Source organism: Rhamphochromis longiceps, linkage group LG7, assembly GCF_057381845.1.
Source record: "Rhamphochromis longiceps isolate RC_006_pf linkage group LG7, R_longiceps_female_GT1.1, whole genome shotgun sequence".
NCBI classification, from domain to species: domain Eukaryota; kingdom Metazoa; phylum Chordata; class Actinopteri; order Cichliformes; family Cichlidae; genus Rhamphochromis; species Rhamphochromis longiceps.
The window spans coordinates 17,993,719-18,014,709 of NC_140563.1; the positions used below are offsets into that span (position 1 = coordinate 17,993,719).

The following is a 20,991-nucleotide window of genomic DNA, read 5'->3' on the forward strand; positions in this document are numbered from 1 at the left end:
AATCACTCACACACACACAAACCCTAGTAAAATATGATCTCCATCGTCTATGATGATTTATGTTGGCAAAATAAGTGTGCATTTTCGTAAATGGCTGTTTTACTTATCTATTTAGTGTATTTGTGAATGTTTATGTTACTGTACTCTGTGATTTTGTTTCATTTTTCACACGTCCAGTCTGCAAAGTCAATGCACACAACTAATAAAAAAAACATTTTAAAAAAAAGGCAAAATGAAAGCAGCTGCATCGAAGTCAAGTAATACATCTCGTATTTTGTTTCCTGCAGCAACACAATAATAAACATTATTTCAGATGTACATCTCAGTAGTTTCTTCAAAACTCAACACTTAAAAAAGTGATTATAATAACAACTGAGGGGAGACCTCCATTGTCCCCTCTTTCAGAGTTAAAAAAACAACAACCCAAAAGTTGTTTTCTTGAGAACATTAGAACTTATCCACATTTACACTTACAACCCTTTTCAAAAAACAATGAAACGAAAATGAAATGAAAATGAAGAGTTAATTGAAAGTAGGGTCCTGAAGGTTATATTTGCAACAACAAATATAAGAGTTTGGTAAGGATGAGATTTTGGAGGTTACTGTAAGAAGAGGAGCTGTTTTAAACTCAAGGAAGGGTAGTATCATTTTAAGTAAACACTCTTTAGTCACAAGTTTGGTTTAGTCTTATTTTAGTCAAAAATATAGCTTAAATTATTTTTCTTATTAAACATTGCAGAGAGTTTAAGAATAAAACAAATCAATGACCATTAAAGACGGTTATCATGTAGGACTAGGCTTATTATACTGTATATAACGTAAATTGTATTCTGATTTGTATACTCCGGCGCGCTAGGTGGCGCTATGAGATGGCATGAACGTTGTTATTAAATTTGTTCAAAATAGAAAACAAGAATCAGTGCAGGGTGGTGCTTTGCAGTGTTGCTGGGGTTGTTTTGGTTTTACTTTTGAATAGTTTGGACTTTCGTATAATTTGTATCTATTTATGGGAGCCTTTTTGCGATAGGAGGATTCTATAATGTGGACGTCGCGGTGAGAGACATAGAAATCACTACTTGGTGAGTTTCTGAAGACCTCGCCTCATGTGTTAGCTTAGCTAGTTAGCATTGGTAATAACATAGATAAAACAGCTATGTCCTTGATTTAGAGCAGCATAATACAAAAAACTGGCAGAGTCACGTATTTAGTATTTAACAGAAATGGCCTTATGATGTGGTCTCGCATGGTTTGCTTTCCCCAAATACTTTTTTCTTTCTTACAGGTTCATCATTCGCAACTGAAACATCTTGAAAATACCAGACGGAGAACCAAAAACATTCTTTTGGTAGTAAGTAAATATACTAACTTTTCGGTGCGTTACTGGTACATTATAATACAGATCTGAGCTCATAAGGGAACGTTTTTGGCTCTTCTACTGTGTTCAGTGCCCTGAGCAAGTTCATTTGAGACTGCGATATATTGTTATGCGTTTCTCAATCTCTTAAGTTTCCAAGGATGGATTCATTTGTCTCTGTCTGTGTAGACCCTCATCCGTTTTCTTAAACTCTTATCAAACCCTTGACCAATTCACTGGTGGGTGGAGCCTGTCCCAGCTGACAGAGGATGAGAGGCAGGGGAGACTCTGAACAGGTCACCAGGCATAATAGGAGTAACACAGATTTACAGATAACAAAACACTCTAAGATCCACATTTACTAATCTCCAACTAACTCAACAGATGACTTGACTGTGGCAGGATACCGGTGTAAAGGGGGAGCAGGCAAACTCCACACACAAAAGGCTCGAGCTGAGCTTGGGGTTTTATCCCAGAGTACTTACAGTGCCACCCTGTGTTAACTTACATGCCTTTGTTATTTCCTCTAGTTTGATGAGATGGGATTTTGCCAAACATCAAGTAGTGATTTAAAGCCATCAGAACTCTGGATTTAAGCACTCTAGTCTTTAAAAAAAAAAGACAAGAGAGAAGACAAGAGAGACACTTGTGCATGGCAGCTGCAGGCTTCAGCACAAATTCTCATTATGTGATAAGTCATCCCTTTGGCCATCAAAACCATAAAATCTAATCCATAAGCAATGAACATTTGCATGAATCAGTATAGACTTTAAAGCCTATTTTCACCAATGTTTTGATTAGCAGAAGACTCGCTCTGCCTCCTGAGCTATAACTACCCTAAATGTTTACATGTGTGGTTTTCAGACATATATTGTAGAGTAGAGCAGGGCGATATGGCCAAAAATATTTATCACGATATATATTTGAAAATTTGCGATAACGATATAACCGACGATATAATTGATGCGAGACAAAATACAACTCCACAACATTACTAGCGCAAAAAGACAACCTTCCATTTATTTTCACTTAAACAAGAAGCTGGTTTTTATGTACATTAAAGCTTTATAAAAATGTAACAGTGCAAATGCAAATTCCTTGCTGAAAGTTTAACCAAAAGGCATTTCCAGTAGAAATGGGCTGACATATCCTGAGCATAACCATGTATAATATCCACTGAAGTTAAAAAGAGGTGCTTTGCAACATTAAACTGCAGTGTGCAGTACGCATTTTTCGGACCATAAGGTGCACGGGATTATAAGGCACATTAAGCGAAACAAAGCAGTCAGATAAATCAAACTTTATTAAACTCATTCTTCTTGCTTCCTCCACTTCTGTACCATTGATTCATTAATGTTGAATTCTCTGGCAGCTGCTCTATTCCCATGTTGTTGCAGTCTATTAATGACTAACCTTCTATTGTGGATGGATTATCTCAGTTGTTCTCCTGACTGAAGTTTGGTCCGTTTACAGCATCCTGCCATGCGATTGCATTTGTCTCTAACCATGAAGAACCTTCACGTTAACTTTTATAAGTGGAAAAGTGTTAGTGTTCGTCCTCCAGCTTCACTGTTTATGTTATGCTAACATAGCTGTGTCGCTAGCGATCACGTAGCACATCATTATATACCAGCTAGCCCAACTTCAGTAACCCTACAAACGTCACTGCTGTTTAGTTTCCTGTCTTCATTTATGTTGGAAGTGATAGCAGAGCTGTACGTTTGAATTTTTTCAGAAATCTCTCAGTCAGAACATGCTATATCATGCTTAGGTAACTAGCGAAACTAGCGAGCTAACTTCCGCTAGCTTCCTGCTAACGTCTAACTCCGTTAAATGTAATAACTTTAGTTTTCATGGATGCCTGGAAGTTAAACTTCATAGTTACACCTGGTAAAGCAGCAATGCTGATCGTTTTATTAAAGATGAAAGAATTTAGACAGTTTTTAACTCTAAGTGATGCTGCAGTGTTGTTTGACCTGAAGCATACAGAGTTTAGGACCCAGATTACTCCCAGATTTAAGAGCATCTTAGTCCGACAAATATGACAATAACAACGGCCGCTTGCATGTTCTGCAAAAAAATGTGCTTTGTCGTGTATCTGACGGACAAACACCAAACCAGTTCCACATCACGGAAGTTGCACCATTTTTACAAACCAATTCTGGTTCATCTGTTTCACTCAACAATCGGCCATGTGCGTATGAAAACAAAGGCACTGCGCATGCGCGTTTTACTCCCATTCTATCGCGATATTTCATTTTCCTATCGTTGCCTAACATTATACCGGTATTACCGTGAACGGTATAATATGGCCCAGCCCTATTGTAGAGTCTGCTTGAAATGATGTCTGTGCCAAGAACATCACTTTTGAGAACTCACAAAACACCATGAAGTGAAGTTTTTGTTCTAGTCTAGTTTTTCTAGCTAGAATAGTTTGAGAGATCATCAGGCATCCATTTCAGTTTTCTTTTTTTTTCTATCAAAAGTCTTTTTATTAGACAAAGGTTTGAATGCAAAGCATACAATAATGCAAAATGCAGAGAAAAAAACAAAACAAAAAACAACAACAAACAGACTCATAAAAAAAAAAAATTAAGGGGGGGGGGAATGCACTAGCATCCTCTGCTGCGCCAGCATTAGCACAACTCTCGGCAGTAAGGTTTTTCTCAGTTTGTCTCCTTCCCTTGGACATCCTTCCAATGTCACACACATAAATGACCCGAAAAGTTCGTGTCTAACAGCAAAACGGGGCTCAGAAAGTAAAATTTAAAATTTTAGTTTTCTATATCCTGTTCATATCACACTACCTGATAAGGGTTGTCTACAGGCTGGGTTCCCTGAGTTTAAGAGGAGTGGTGAAAGAATCGTGTGTGTAATCATCAAACCTTTTTTCCCCTGCCTTACATAAAGAGTAGAATATCTCTGATCAGAATCAGAATCAGAAAGGGTTTTATTGCCAAATGTTGAGCGGGTTTACAACATTAGGAAATTGCTGCGGTGCTTCAGTGCAAACATACTGTTATAAATACTGTTATAAATTAAGCTTAAATAGACATGAAAATAAAAATGAGAATAAGAATTAAAAGTGCTAAGTAGATAGATAGATATATACATGATATATACATGAGTGCAGGTGGTGATCAGTGCCAAACATGGAATGATGCAGTGAACACAGCGTAGGGTCATGTGTTAGTGGTGGGAACAGTCATACGGTTACTGTTCATGTGTCACAGCAGAGGGGAAGAAACTGTTCTTGTGGCGAGAGGTTCTGGTGCGAATGGACCGGAGCCTCCTGCCTGAGGGGAGCAGGTCAAACAGACTGTGTCCAGGGTGAGAAGGGTCAGCTGAGATCCGAGCTGCACGCCCCAGTGTCCTGGAGGTGTACAGGTCCTGCAGAGATGGGAGTCTGCAGCCAATCACCTTCTCAGCAGAGCGCACAACACGCTGCAGTCTCTGTTTGTCCCTGATAGTGGCTCCAGCGTACCACACGGTGATGGAGGAGGTGAGGATGGACTCGATGATTGCAGTGTAGAACTGCATCATCGTCCGTGTTGGCAGGTTGAATTTCTTCAGCTGCCTCAGGAAGTACATCCTCTGCTGGGCTTTCTTAATGACGGAGGTGATGGTGGGCTCCCACTTCAGGTCCTGGGTGATGGTGGTACCCAGGAAGTGGAATGAGTCCACAGAGGTGATGGGGGTGTCAGTCAGGATGATGGGGGGGGGGGTGGGGGGGGTGGAGCTGTGTGCTTCCTGAAGTCCACAATAATCTCCACTGTCTTCTGGGCATTCAGCACCAGGTTGTTGTGGCTGCACCAGGACACCAGACGTTCAACCTCCCTCCTGTAGGCAGACTCATCCCCGTCCGAGATGAGTCCAATAACGGTGGTGTCATCTGCAAACTTGATTAGCTTGACAGACTGGTGGGTGGAGGTGCAGCAGTTAGTATACAGGGAGAAGAGCAGGGGAGAAAGAACACAACCCTGAGGGGAGCTGGTGCTGATGGTCCGGGAGTCCGAGACATTCTTTCCCAGCCTCACATGCTGTTTCCTGTCCGTCAGGAAGTCAGTGATCCACCGGCAGATGGGATCAGGCACATTCATCTGGGAAAGCTTGCCTCGGAGATGGTCTGGAAGGATGGTATTGAAGGCAGAGCTGAAGTCCACAAACAGGATCCTGGCGTAGGTTCCTGGGGAGTCCAGATGCTGCAGGATGAAGTGTAGGGCCATGTTGATGGCGTCGTCTACAGACCTGTTGGCTCTGTATGCAAACTGCAGGGGGTCCAGGAGGGGGGCCGTGAGGGCCGTGATGACGAGAGATCATTGATGTATTAAGATCATTCTTTAAAACGTTGTCTTTATTTTGGCTGACTGTAGATATATAGTGTCTATATTGATAAACAGCTATTTAATCCCCTTTTTTAAAATGTTTTTTTTTGTTGTTGTTTTTTTGCAGTGGCATATCGACATGGCCGAAAATCATTTATTAGAGAAGCATATGAAGAACACTTCTTACCAGTGGATGGAAGAGAGGTGAGAGAATGTGCTTTTCATGACTAATTCATTTGTATTTAGTGAAAAGAATTTTATTAGTAGGAATCTCTGGTGTTATGATGTTATCATTACTATAGTCTTGTAGACAGAGTATGTATGTGTTGATGAGTATTTGACCACTTTTTAGGAGGTCAGTGTTCTTTCCAAGTCTTTTGACACTCAGAAATTTTAGACATGTTTCTCTTATTCTATTTGATGCTGCATTAAGGATAGTATGCTCTGAAATATCAAATGTGTTGTGCTGTTATTTCAGGTGACAGTTCAGCGGGTTGTAAATATTGTCGAAAAGAGGTCCCACATGCCACGGCCGGGAGTGGAATTAGACAGAAGATTTAATGATGATCCATGGTATGGAAGTCCTCGTGATTACCATGATGGAAGAGGCTATTCTGAGGACGGCAGTTATCCAGCGAACAATCAACGAGGCTTTGATGAAAATCTCAACTTGGGCAATTTCCGTAGAAATTCCTCTCCCCACCAAAGTGTACGATAAACTTGATTTGCAAGTGTGGTTCAGAAACCTGAATCTGTGTTGTGTTAAATCTGCATTTGTGGCCTTTCGCCATTAAAGTTACTGAAATTGTGATTTTTTTTCTTTTTTTCAGGAGGCACCGTATTCTCAGCAGTGTTATAGCAAAGATGATTTGAGGCATCAGTTAAGCTCAAGGTAGTATGTTCATTCTTTTTGTTTTTTTTAAGGTATTCAATTTGTCAACAATTTTTGCTTTTTATATTTCGTCTTCATTACTTTGTGTCAGATCTCAACTCTGATGAATTCTTTGTGTAATCCATTCTATTGACCACTAGATGGTGGCAGAGTTCTGTCTTTTAAAAAGTAAGCTCAATCAAAAGTTTGAACACACCTTCTCATTTCATGGTTTTTCTTTATTTACATGACTGTTTACTTTGGAGATTCTAACTGAAGGGATCAAAACTATGAATGAACACATATGGAATTATGCAGTAAACAAAAAGTTTGAAAAACATCAAAAAAGTTTCTTGAAAATAGCCACCCTTTGCGTTGATTTCTGCTTTGCACACCCTTGGCATTCTCTCGATGAGCTTCATGAGGCAGTCATCTGAAATGGTTTTCGAAGAGTCTTGAAGGAGTTCCCAGAGACGCTGAGCACTTGTTGGCCCTTTTGCCTTCACTTTGCGGTCCATCTCATCCCAAACCATCTTGATGGGGTTTAGGTCAGGTGACTGTGAAGGCCAGCACATCTGGTGCAATACTCCATCACTTTCCTACTTGGTCAAACAGCCCTACACAGCTTGGAGGTGTGTTTGGGGTCATTGTCCTGTTGAAAAATAAATGATGGCCCAACTAAACGTAAACCGGATGGGATGGCATATTACTGCAGGATCCTGTAGTAGCCGTGCTGGTTCAGTGTACCTTCAGTTTTGAATAAATCCCCATCAGTGTCGTCAGCAAAGTACCCCCACACCATCACACCTCCTCTTCCATATTTCATGGTGGAAACCATGCATGTAGAGACCATCCCTTCACCTTTTCTGCGTCACACAAAGACACAGTGGGTAGAGCTAAAGATTTCAAATTTGGACTTATAAGATTAAAGCACAGATTTCCCCTGGTCTAATGTCCTTTCTTTGTGTTTCTTGGCCCAAACAAATCTCTCCTGCTTATTGCTTTTCCTTAAAAGTGGTTTCTTAGCAGCTACATCAGCAGACACTCTTTTCTCGTTGGCCACTTCGACATACCACCAGTTTATAGGCCCAAGCCTCACTTTCAAGGAGTCATACCAGGCTACAGAAGGGGACAAAGGCCACTAGTGTCTACTCACTAAGTCAGACAACCCCACCCTGAGAGGAAAAACAGCTGGACACTCTGTCCACAGTTAAACACCCACCCACCCACACAAACACACACCCATATACACATACATGTCTCTGACACTCTGAGCAGCAGGTCTTATTTAATTTCTGGCCTTATTTTCCTAAAGTTCCTAATATTCCTAAATGAATATTAGATAATTTCAGGTTGTCATTTAATCTTGAATATGTATGATGCAGTAATTCTGTTAGGTGCATATTATTTAAAGCTTGTGAAGGAATGCCTGGCATTAAAAAAGCATTTTGCCAGCTTAAATTGTAAGCTCATATATCACATTTTTAAATTTGCCCCTTCTGTTTTTTTCATGCTGACACTGCTGGATTGCCACGTTAGATTTATCATAATTTGTAAAATGCTGACAGTGACATTGTAGATGAACTTTAAAATGAGGCATTTTGGTAAAATTGTAAAAACCCAGAATGCACAGAGTGGTCATACAGTATGTAGTACAACCTGCCTTCTGTGTAATTCTAAACTAAATCTATAGTTTTTGTTTAATGAAAAAATACTTTAAAATCAAGTGAATATTTTCACAGTTAATTACCAGATTCCCCACTTATATCAGTCTCACCCACTGCACAACAACTAAAGAAGGAATTCTGTACTGTTTAACTGTAAAATTACGAAGACGCCCATTTAATTTGACTTGCTTGTGTAATTACTGAGCCTTTATGTGAACTTTGGATCTGTCAGGTGTTTCTGTGAGTAGAAAAGGAGGGTATTTTAAACAAAGATTGCAATGACTAAAAATTTCAGTATTGATCCTATTTGTGTCACAATGCATAGCCAAGAGTTCTGTCAGTTCCTCAGCAGCACTGGTGTAATATTGCTCCACAATCAGAACTGTGTAAATGAAGTGTTTAGTTTAGAGAAAGTTTATGCTTCTGGTTGTTCTGCCAAGGTACAGCTCATTTTTTTTGAGTCATTTCATCATTACCAGTCAGCTTGGCCATTACCAACGAGGCCAAGCTGACAAATGTAAAATTACTCTTACAATCCCAGCACAAGATATAAACTCTAGGTACTCTTTGCTCCGTAAGACCGAGCAGGACTCATGCAGACGGGGAATAAAGACACAGCTCAGGCACTAATTAGTCGCTCTCTAAATTAAAAGTTGCCTGCGTGGATAAATATACAAATTACTATTATTACTTACTGGAAATTATACATTTAACTCTTGACTATAAGAATGAAGAGCACTCATGTGCAGACATGAACCTTTGAATGTATGTCATTTGTCTGTGAACGCATGTCTGATAAACGCTTTACTCTCTTTTGTTGTTTTCTGACTTCTAAATAAGATACACAAGCTTTTTTCTACCTTTAATGTTTGTTTTGGACGGCATAAAATGACAGTGTTTGGCAAATGGCATGCTAAGTCTGCTACTTCAAACAGGCCATGAGTCGTAAAAGTTTGAGCCCTTGTTAGACCTGCTTTTTGTTTGAGATGAGGATTGGGTTCAAGCAGAGGTCGTGACAGCCAGGTGCCTTTAAATTGTTCTGGAGGTTATTTGAACACAAGCTTTGAGTTTGGAGAATTGTGAAGTCGATGTGTAAGGAACTATGGTGATTTAATTATGCTGGGGCTATCAAATGTTGCAAAAATGCTCCGAAATTGTATTTAATGGTAAATAAAGAACAGATTTAGTGTCAGTGCGTTCTTACCGTAGCTACAGGCTGCATGAAATTGAGGACAGATCATAGTGAGGGAAGACCATAATCAGTCCATTTTCCAGCCAACAGTTGCTTTTGCCAAAGTGGAAGATTGCCTTAGTTCCAGAAATTTATCAGTACCCCACGGAGTCTTTCAAGTCTTTTTCATTAGTTTTCCTGCTTCCATCACCAATCTGACGGAGTCACTGATGCATAACCTGCACATTTGTTTTTAATACCAGCAATCGTAACTAAAACAGCATTTTGAACTCAACTTTCATAGATTACGTTAAATGTGCTTCTAACTAAACTGCTTCATTTGCTAGTGCTTAAATCTGCCTTTTTTCCTGTTGTGTTCTGTCTTAGAAAGAGTGGTCGAGGACACCCTTTTCGCAACAGAGGTCGGGGAGGCCCTACTCAAAGGTCAGTGCGCGACAGAAAAGCCAAGTCAGTGCCCTCACGTGCATTTCTGGGTGTTGACATCCTCTTAACTGTTTGCAAACAAAGCTTGAATTTGGAATATGAATTACGATCCAGTCTTGATGCATGTTCAGTTATTCAGATAAGGAAACCACAGAAAGTCGATTCTGTTCATCTGGATGTAACATTGTCAGTGGGAAAAACATTTTGTCACTCTTCCAAGTGGCTTCTTTTTTGTTATCCAAGTGCTACTTCCAGATGAACACAATCTGGGATATCTTTGTGGGATACATTACAATCAGTTATATAAAGAGAAATCCAGTTTGCCTTTTGTGTAATCCTTTTCTATGCATACAGTAAGCAGTTTGTTTGGTCACCAGTATTTATGGCATTAGTTTGCTCTCCATAGAAAGGACCATGATGAGTACAGGAACCCTCAGCCTACAGTTATTGTGCGAGATCGCTCTCCTGGAAGAAGGGAAGGCCAGCCGCCTCTTCGTTCCGGATCAAACATCAAAAACTTCTCACCTGATGGGGACAAAAGCTACACATATCAGCAGGGACAGCAAAAGCGTAAGTGTAAAATCCTCTGAGGATGCCAAATAGCTCATTTTAATGATTTTGATAATGCCCGCATACCGATTCACAGCGGGATTAGCTAAAAGATGCCAAAGGAAGTGTGTGTAGAGAGAACTGGGGCCCGTTCTTCGTACGTCGCTTACTACATCCAAGATCAAATGACACATCCAAGATCAAATCATCGCGCTAACCGTGAGCTCGCTAATCCGGTTCCCCGAACACACCTGCTGTTGACGATTAGTACAGCTGGACGCAGTAATGTGACATCACTGGGTGTCGTAAAAGGGGCCACGCATCGATAGTAGAAACATTGATCGGCAACCCTCTGATTGGTCGGCGAAAATGTCGACGGACCGCGCTCGGCTCGGTATTTTTCGGCAGCAGAGCAAGAACTCTTGAGTGAGGGATTTCAGGAGTTTCAGAGTTTAATCAGAACGCAAGGGAACACTGCAAAGGCTGCAAAAGCAAGGAGCGAGGGCTGGCAGAAAGTTGCTGACAAATTAAACTCGTAAGTAATTTAATAATAACAATAATAATGGAGTGGATTGATATAGCGCTTTTCAAGGCACCCAAAGCGCATGACAATGCCACTATTCAGTCACTCTCACATTCACACACTGGTGGAGGCAGCTACAGTTGTAGCCACAGCTGCCCTGGGGCAGACTGACAGAAGCCAGGCTGCCATATCGCGCCATCGGCCCCTCTGGCCAACACCAGTAGGCGGTAGGGTAGATTTATTATATTACACTATATTATCCAATATTATATTACATTATATTATAATATGTTATATTTTATCCTCTTTCACATTAGAGCCACGACAGGACCCACTAGAACATGGGAATAAGTAAAAGTGAAATATAAGAATATTCTACAGACTGGTAATATTTATCACTTATATTGCTTTTAGTCTCTTGGAAAGAGACCCTGGAATAATCTGTTTGTTTATAACAGCAACCAAGAAAAGGGCAGAGGAAAAAAAGACAGGTGGTGGTCCTGCACCCCCTCGTCAACAAGTTGGTTAAGTGAATAATACCCTCACGGGAAAATCGATATCTCTCTATGAGCACACTGTCGCGCTGAGCTAAAGGATCCTGTCTATCCCGCAATATACGCTGAATTCTGAGGACTCTCCTTATCAATCTTGCACCTTCCGCAATGGGTGGCTCGCGTATACGGACAGGACATGGCTGCGACAGGCTTCCCAAATCCACCTTCGCTTTTATAGCCGTGGTCTCTCATCTTGATTACACGAAGTAATTTACAATTACTACTCTGAAATATGAATTAAATCTGTAATAATCACATACATGTAATAGAATGTTAATAGTACATTTCCCTTTTTTAGGAAATGACCTGTGTGAAATCAATAAATGGATCAGGTGCTGCATTGTCTTTAGTTACATTGATGTTATTTATTTATGGTGAAACAGTGGTGGAATATCGCTGTTGCTTTCGTATGATGACGCGGACATACCTGCGTGGCCGCGATCTAATCCTGTTTACATAAAGTAAACCTGCTCCCGAGCAGGTTTACGCTTACGGCTCTGTTGCTATGACAGCAAGTCCCGGATGAGCTTCGGGGAACCGACTGATCCAGGATCACGCGAAATCGTCAACAATCTAATCCGGCTAACCTACTTAGCGAGGTACGAAGAACGGGCCCCTGGTCACCAAGGGTCAGTCTATGAAAACAATACCTTGATATTCACATGGATGATCACCGGTTGTTCAACGTCACATTTGCATTTGAACTCTTTCTCATAGTCCACTTTATGTGTATAGTCCAACATCAATTCTTCTCCTCAACCTATAAGTTGAACTTGCTCGTGTGACCCGGTGTGGCAGCAGATAGTAGGACATCTAATAACAAAGCACATTCTTTGATTTTGCATGAGAAAAACCTAAAAGCCCATTGATAGGTTGAGAGTTGTGAAGTTGCCTTACCTAATACAGCACTTTTTGTGCAACTGTTATATCCTTTGAAGTGAAACTAGAAATCACTCCCAATTTTACAAAGATAATTAAAATGTCTAAACAAATTAAGCCGCTTCAGGTGAAACATCTGTTTTTCAGAGGTGGTGTGTAATGTGTGGGGTCAGGGTGTGCTGAAAAATGTTAGGGTGGTAATTAGGCTAACACCAAACACACTTTCAGAGGCTGGGAAAAGGGTACCCTTAGCTTGGGGTGGTTTGGCTTTGGCTCTACCCTGACCTCTTTTTTTAGTCAGAATGTATTAAATACACTAGCTTAAAACTGTCTTCAGAATCACACTGGGTGTGTCATTTTACTCAGTTTCACTTTTGTGACTTTTATAGGCTTCAGAAATATCATTTTCAGTGCTGAGCCAGTGAAATTTATGAATGTTTTAAAGAGATCTGACACAAGCAGAGTTATTAATTTAAAGCAAGAAGTGTGGACAATAATTTCTCCACTTCTTTGATTTCTGAGAGGCTTAAATGTATTTATGTGTTAAAAGCTGAGCTTCATGTTCTACAGCCCTTTGAAAATGTAATAAAACAGTGAGAAAACAGATGCACCTCCCTGCTCCACTACCATCTGGGATGTTAATTAGAGCAGCACAGCAAAGTACTCAAAAAGTGTGTTTGATTATAGGGCACACTGGGCTTTGTCATGAACACAAAAGGTTTAGTTCAAGTACATTTTTACAGTCAATTGTTGTCAGGTACATATAACAAATTTTCTCACATTCTGAAATAAGCAATACAAGTACACTTACTTTATGTAGCATTTGGCTGTGAGTCTAAAACTGAGAACTATTCTGCATTAAACTACTTCCATTACATGAATGTTTGTGCTGTGTTTTTATATGAGCAGTTATAACATTAAACTGCATATGGATTATGGCAGACTGGCGCTCATGTAAGAGTGTGTAATAGCCCACAATAGCTTTAGGCTGTTATAACTAGCTCTGCACTTAACATGGTTCATTATTATTATAAGTGCTTGACTTTCACACTGTAGTTTTTCTGTTTGCTCTGAGCAACATTATCGCAGTATCTAACCTTTTTGCGGCGAAAGTTGGTGCCATCTGGAGACTCCATAGTCCCACAGCAAAACACCAATTAGCTTTCATCTCAGATCAATTAAATCAAAATGAGAAGTATCCTTCATTAAAATAAACAGCTAGCTTCTATTTGTTTTTTTGTTTGTTTTTTTTCTAGACACACTGGAGCCAAAGACGGCAATATTTCAGTTTAGGCACAGCTGAACTCCATGACCACTATTGTGTAGGAGGCTCCAACAAGGGAGTATTAAAAAAACTGTGACTTATACTTTTCAGCTGCTTCATAAGGCTGTGGTAAATTGTTCACTGTGATAAGTGAGGTACTGTCTCATGTCTCACTGTAAAAACAAATTTTCCTCCAGGATATCTTTTAAAAATATTTTGTGGTGTTTTACCATTATTGGGCATTATAGTAGGGAGAGTTTGGTGTCTTTAGAAAAAGAAGACTAAACAACAACAAAAACCAGATTTTAAATCATGTATTTATGGGTACTAACGTGTATTTTTTGGGTCCCTCTGTGTAACATTAGTCAGATGTATGATAGTTATCTCAGGATGCTTATCTGCTTATTTTCTTACTCTAATTTTACTTTTCTCTGCAGATAAACCCAATCTGGTGACAAGCCACACTCCCAGCAGCTCTGTGGAAGGGTCCCCTCACAGTTCAGCCTCTTCAAAGGTAAAAGAAACATTTTTGAGAAGATTCAAATAGTTGTGCTCTTAAACTGAATGCACTGACAAATGTGGTAACAGCTGGAAAAAGTGCAGGTAACGCAAGCTATGAGAAGATGTTACAGAATATCACTTGTACTATTGCATTGCAAATACAGAAGAGGAAAATATTTGCATTCGGGGCTGTAATCCTTCACTATTTATATCCATTACGATCTACATATTCTTTTGGTTTATCTTGGACATTGAGCCAAATAAAAGTTCTGTGAATGCGTTAATGAAACCTATCAATCTTAAGGATGCATTACTCAGATAAGGAGGATAAAGAATATATAAATGATGATTTTAGTAATAGATTTCAATTCAGTTAACAGAAAACTCAAAAAGTGTGCATCTGGATTATTATGGGTGAAACATATTGTGCAAAAATCTGGCAGCTCCATCAGCATGTTACTGTAAAAATAATAAGCAAAATTTGCTCTTTGGTTCACGGACATTAAGGTTGGGTTTCCTTTAGGTTATCTCTGTAATCAGAGCGATATACCCTGTCTGGTAACCTCATTTCTGTTTACTGTTGACATGTGGCATGCATAATTAGACACACACGAAAACAAGAACTCAACACCTGTAAGAGAGCAAAGTTGTCTCCATTTGAAAGACTTTGAAATCAGAGCCAGTTTCTAAACGCGGTGCCCTCGGCTCTAACCCCTTAACCTTTGGCCCGCCAGGAAAAAACTTCAGCATCTGCAGCGGAGTCGGAAGAGGCGGCGGCTGCCAGCATGGAGCCAAAGCTGACACCAGAGCAGGACATCAAGGCTCGCCGGTTGGAGGCCATTAAGGCGAAGGCTCTGGAAATTGAGACGGTAGTAATTTCCTCCATGAAACTGTCTACCTTCTGTGAATTCACTTTACTTTATATGTTGCTTTGGATAATGTAACTAAGGGTAACCACAACTACCTATATGGCTCTTTGCTCAGGCTGACCCTTCATTATTCATTCATCATATCACTGGGTCTTTAATACGACATCAACTAAAATCTTTTTGACCTTAAAAGGGTGAGATTATATTTCTGAGATTTTACAGGAAATAGAGAAATTAGCTTAATTGCGTATTGTTTCAGGGTACTGAACCGCCTGTTGGCCAGTGAAACCTTCAGACTCGCCTCACTGTAACTCGTTTCTCTCACTTTTTTTAAGGCCAACTCATGACTGACTTATACACCACTCAGATCAGCCAGTTACAGAGGACATAGGCACAGGTTCAGGAAAGAAACTAAGCTGATGTCTTAAGTTATTAAATACCAAACGTATTGAACCACTTTTTTTAGCTGGGACATGCTAATAGGTTCACCTCAATGTGTGGTGGCCTGTTGCTGTACATGTTTGAGTGACTTTATGGTTGACTTCATGTATCACTGTAAGTCATGGAGCAATAAGTACAAGCTATGCCTCGGCTTGTTGTAGCTTATATGTGAGAATCATATTTTTCTTGTAGAAAAAGAGGATGAGTAAGCAGAAAAATGCTTAGCACCTCAGTTTGCGATGCCTCTCGCGGCCTGCTATTTGGAGTTGCACTTTTTCCATCCCCTTCATCACTTTACACTACAGTACTACTTATCTATTCCAGTTAAAGCAGTGCAGGAATTGCCCTGCAGGATGCAGGCGGCCCACACACAGTGTGGTACATCTCTTGGCATTAGCACACACATGCTTACCCTGCCATTTAAAGACGTGGTGAGAGGCAGCAACCTCAACTGCGCCTTTACTGTAACATCTGCCACAGGCGCAGTCAAAACCACATAGTGCTCGGTCACTCTGAAGGAATGCCGAAATGAGCCGATCAGGTAGCAAGCAGAGACGGGCCACTGAGTCAATACACTGGTTAAAAAAATGTGTTCTTTTTATAAAAATGTTTGTCGTTTCAAAATGAGCTTTTTTTCCTACAAGTTTTAATCATTTGTGGACATCCCTGCATGAGGCTCATTCAGTCACAGACAGATTTAATGCAGTGACTCATTGCATCCCATAACATACTGTCTGAAGCCATCATAGGGAGGCGATGGCCTGGGAGGTAGAGTGGGTAATGTGCTTCTCAGAAGGTTGGTGGTTCGAACCCTGGATTCTCCAACCTGCATGTCGAAGTATCCTTGAGCAAAATACTGGACACCAAGTTGCATCCATCAGAGTCTGAGTGTGTGAACATTAAGTTAAAAGTGCATAACTCCTTCTCTTTTTTTTCTGTTGCAACGGATGGGCAGAGGATCAGTTTATTATTCTTTAAAGTGACCACAGAACAAGTCTGAACATGTAAAATAACAACAACAGAGTAGAAACTTAGAAAACATCCATATTTCAATATCACACCAAAGCTAAGTGCCTGGGAGTGATTTTCCCTAGAAGTACATTCATCATCTCAATCAGCCCAAATGAAACCTATCCATTTCAACTATTAGCCCCTCCATTGAGAGGTCCGGTTTGCAGCTTGAGTGATTAAAATGGCTCTTTTAATATCCCCTAATGTGTACCAGCCCTCAAGTCATTACCCTACTTCCCTTATTATGCAGGACCCCTGCCTGCATCAGTGCTCATTTGAACAGAGCCTCACTAAACATCCATGTGAGAGCCGTATGTATAATTTCACTCAAAGCCTTTACTTCCCAGCCCCCACACACTATTCCACTGCACACTCCTGTCTGTATGTTCACAATCTGGACCTCCACAAACATCCGATTTGGGCAGAAGCCTGCTTTTTAAGGCTCCTCCTTAAGGCCCCTAGTGTTGCCATTTCTCCTGGGGCTCCGGTCCGTCCTGTGTGGGCCCGTAGTATCAGGCTTAAAAATCAGCCCATAGCGCCCACTCCAGAGAAGGAACTTAGGCAGAACCTCACCGCAACCTTTACTCACAACATTAAGAGCATGCTGAGGTCAGAAACACACTTCCTATTAGTTCATGCGAAATAGAAACATTTCTTATAGAAATAATAGTCTCCCCACAGTTGTTCAGTATGTTGTACATATACATCGGTTGTTAATCCTTCAGAAAAATGAAGCAAATGAAGCATTCTCAAGTCTGTTTTGATTCTTTCAAGCATGAAAACAGTGTCTGTGGGATATAATGAAGTGAAAATGTAATTACTGCCACGAAAGGCTGTAACTTGGGAAGAGCTCAGACATGGCTTTGTTTTGAAAGATGGCAAACAAAATCAATCCGAAGGCGATTAAAGGGGTGGGATTGGTGCGTTGGGCATTATACCACATGTTTGTGTCTCACTTAGCCCATGTTTCCTTTCACATTTGGACCAGGCTTTTTTTCTAAATGATTTTTACTTTGTGCAAATGTTCAAGGAGGACAGATCTTTTCTTAGGAGATAAATTTGTTAGTAGAAAATAGTTGCAACTGTTAGAAGGACAAATGGTTTTGTAGGTCGACAGAGAAAAGGGGCCCACGCGTTGCTGTATGAAGCTGACCCTCAGCTTAGTGGCCACACGTGTCGTGAGTCGCTCACTTCCTTGTGGTCGGGTTGAAGTCTATCATTATGTGGGGTTGCAAATTTCACATGACATGATCTGCAGACATTAAGACATCCGCCGCAGTCCAAACATCTCCCACAGTCTGGGATATTTCTGTCAGATTCATTCTAAACAGCCTTCCCTTTGTGTGTATGTGTACAATGCATATTGAAATACAGTGATAATAACCTATATTGCATCAACATTCATTCATAATAGTTATTTACTCACCTAATATTTGATTAATTTTTCCTTTAACCTTGTTTCAAATGGTCTAAAGCGAAGAAGGTGTGTTAAAGATGCGAGAATGAACAAATAAGCGAGAATTAGGCATCTGAACATGCTGTGGCTGGTTCAGCTGTGAAGTGAGAGAGGAATGATATAAAAAGGATAACTAAAGAGGCTGTAGGCAGTTTTTTTTTAACTTAATTGTAATTATCAAGAACAGCATACAATGAAGACCGTTCATTTTCACTCTCCAAGTTTTGTGTGTAATTTTCACATAACGTTTTAACCAGACCCAGCGCCTGGGATTTTTTCCCCTCTCTAACAGGTTCGCTCAGTAGCCTCTTTTGCTTGAAAACACAGTAAATGGCTCCCATGTGGTGATCTGTTTCCATCCATATTGTTCAGGAGTGAATGTTATTCTTGTTTCTTTGACCTTTTCCGCGTGTTTAAAGCCCCACCTGGCTCAACTCCCTCTCAGATTTTGACTGTGGTAAATTTATATTTTTTAAATATTCTAGATTTACAATAATGACAGTTAAACGATTTAGCAAATTACATATTGGAGACACATAACTTTCTCAGCGGGTAAGGTTAGGTTATGGCAGTAAATTTCTAAATGCTTCAGACTGATGGATACACAATTTTGAGTTAGCCTGACATTACATGATATGTATCTAGGCAAAGAAACAGCAGCTGTGGTTTTTAATTTCCCCAGCACTGACTGAACCCTGGAATATAGTGTTTAACCGGTTAACCTCACTTTCTGTTTAAGCACGGACACTGATTTAAGTTGACAGGCAGCATTTTTTCTTTTCAAAGTTAGCAAAGCTGATGGTGTGTGTTTTATTGTATTTTAACAGACTGATAATAGTAGATGAGATACAGTTGGCTAATTTTAGTTCAGCAACTAATGCCTGCACACCCCACAGTCCTAAAATGGCTTTGTGGTCTGAACATGACACAGATAAGTAGTACTTCTAACATAAGGATGCTGAGACTGTTTAATTAAGTCATTACTTTAAAGAGGTCACGTCTCCAGACATGTGCAAAACTGAGCAAGGACTGTCTTCTGTTTGATCAAGTTGTTATCAATAGTTGAGATAACCAAAAAAAATTGAAAACTAGCTGGAAATGATATAATTTTTTTTTTTTTTTTTTTGCACTGGCTGTATTTTGATATATATTTGCTGCTTGATCACCTGCAGAGTGGCTGTTTCAAGTTCTCCAGTGACCGTGATTGTAGATGTGATTGCGGCTGAACTCTGGAAGACTCTGATGTCCCATAGTCCTCCTTAACAGGCTGGTGTAGCCCTAAACCTCTGTGCAGAGTCAGTGAAGGGCCTTGCATTTTGCCATTTTCCCTCAGGTGATAAAGATGTTGTCAGCGTGCACCTGGGACTCCAATAAAGAACTTAATAGCTTTTGGGTTGGCAGTAAAATCTCTATGGGACATGAGAGCTTGTTGCAATGTGGTGTGAAAGAATGCTGCTGCTTAGTTCTCATTGATTTCATTGTGTAACTACACATCCAAACGACATCCTTTGCTTTTCTTGTAATTTGAAAAAAAAAAAAGATCCGTTGCTTTTAAAGCCAAAAGACTCAAGATTTTATTTTGAAGAGGCAACGAGAAAAAAAAGAATCAAAGACTATAATATTCTTTTTTTTACTACTCACCACAGCAAAAAACTGTCTCAATCTCATTCTATTGCTAGCATCCTCTTCTGTCACATCAACCCTTCCACATGTCCTCCTTCATTACATCTATAAACCTTCCTCTTTTCCTCCTTCTTGGCAACTCCATATTCAACATCCTTTGCACAATATATCCACTATGCCTCCTCCTCACTTGCTCAAACCAGACTTGTGCCTCTATTTTGTCTCCAAGCTGCTCGACCTGAGCTGTCCCTCTGATATTTCTAATCCTGTCCATCCTGGTCTCTCTCAGTATAAACCTGAGCATCTTCAACTCTACCACCTCAGCTCAGCTTCCTTCTTAGTGCCACTGTTTCAGATCAGAACAGGATTCACTTCTGCCTTTTAGACTTTCTTTTCATTCTTGCAGCTATCCTTCTCACAAATCAGCCCTTTAAGATAAGGGCACAGTTATAACATTCAAATAGAACAATTTATTATGTCTTTATAATGTGGCTTTGATTTTGTTTTGTTTTTTATTCGTTGTGTTATGATATTGCATACATAATGACATTCTTGATGTGATTGTTTTGTTTACAGCATTACAGACAGGACTGTGAGACGTTTCGCACGGTGGTGAATATGCTGGTGGAAAAAGAGCCCAGCTTGGATAAAATGCTGCAAGCGCCACTAGACAAAAACCTGCTGGAGATCAAACAGCGTTGCCTAGATGCTCTTAGGAACTTTGTGAAGGAGCTGGATGAAGTAATAGAGCAGCCGGACACCAAAGCGTAAGCCGCACATCACTAAAACAAAGAGGAGATAGAATAGAGTTTCAACACTTTCCATTTGAAAAAAGTGGAAAAATGTTCCATGTGCAAAGTTTATCTAAAGTGTTTAACTATTTTATATTTTTACAGTGTTCTTCAAAGAACAGTACTGGCAATTTATTTACACAAAACACTCATGTACAGTATTATGTGCAAACAGGATCATTGTGATAGAAAGGGGTATGTTTAAAACTAGACTGAATGACTGAAATGCCTATTGCATTTTGGGTCAAAATCAAGTTTGTGAACTGACATAGTGCTTTTTTTTTTTTTTTACCATGAATTGTGTTGTCAGAAACATAAAATGTTATTGCATTTATAATTGATGTAAAGCTAAACATGTCATCATTTACACCAGCTGGAAGCTTGGTTAACATTACTGCTAAAATCTTCTGATAAGGAAATTTAAAAAAAATAAGAAATCATGAAATGTAGCACATAGAATGATTTTTACCTTTAGCTATGGCTACAAGTGCAGCTAAGACCAACACAAAAACAAGCATTATCCACCAGTTATCAAAGGGTCCAAGTTCATGATGTGTTTTACTGGTGCAGGAGAGTGCATTTTTTAGGATATGCATTTATTTTCTTTTTTTCTGCTTGTGAATATCTTTTTGCTTTGCAGTTAAAACTTTTGCAAATAAAATGTGAGACCTGTAAATAAATGATGTCTCGTATTTCCT

General features: G+C 39.9%; 1 protein-coding gene across 1 annotated transcript; it reads left to right on the forward strand.

Moving 5' to 3' along the window:
* Positions 1 to 892: 892 nt before the first annotated feature.
* On the forward strand, positions 893 to 20,973 carry LOC146665155 (uncharacterized). The gene is made up of 10 exons (XM_085412675.1): positions 893 to 1,079; positions 1,283 to 1,348; positions 5,807 to 5,883; positions 6,158 to 6,388; positions 6,510 to 6,571; positions 9,776 to 9,832; positions 10,239 to 10,402; positions 14,039 to 14,115; positions 14,837 to 14,971; positions 20,079 to 20,973. Coding segments are annotated over exons 2-10 (999 nt in total). The 5' UTR covers positions 893 to 1,079; positions 1,283 to 1,347; the 3' UTR covers positions 20,274 to 20,973.
* The last annotated feature ends 18 nt before the right edge of the window (positions 20,974 to 20,991 follow it).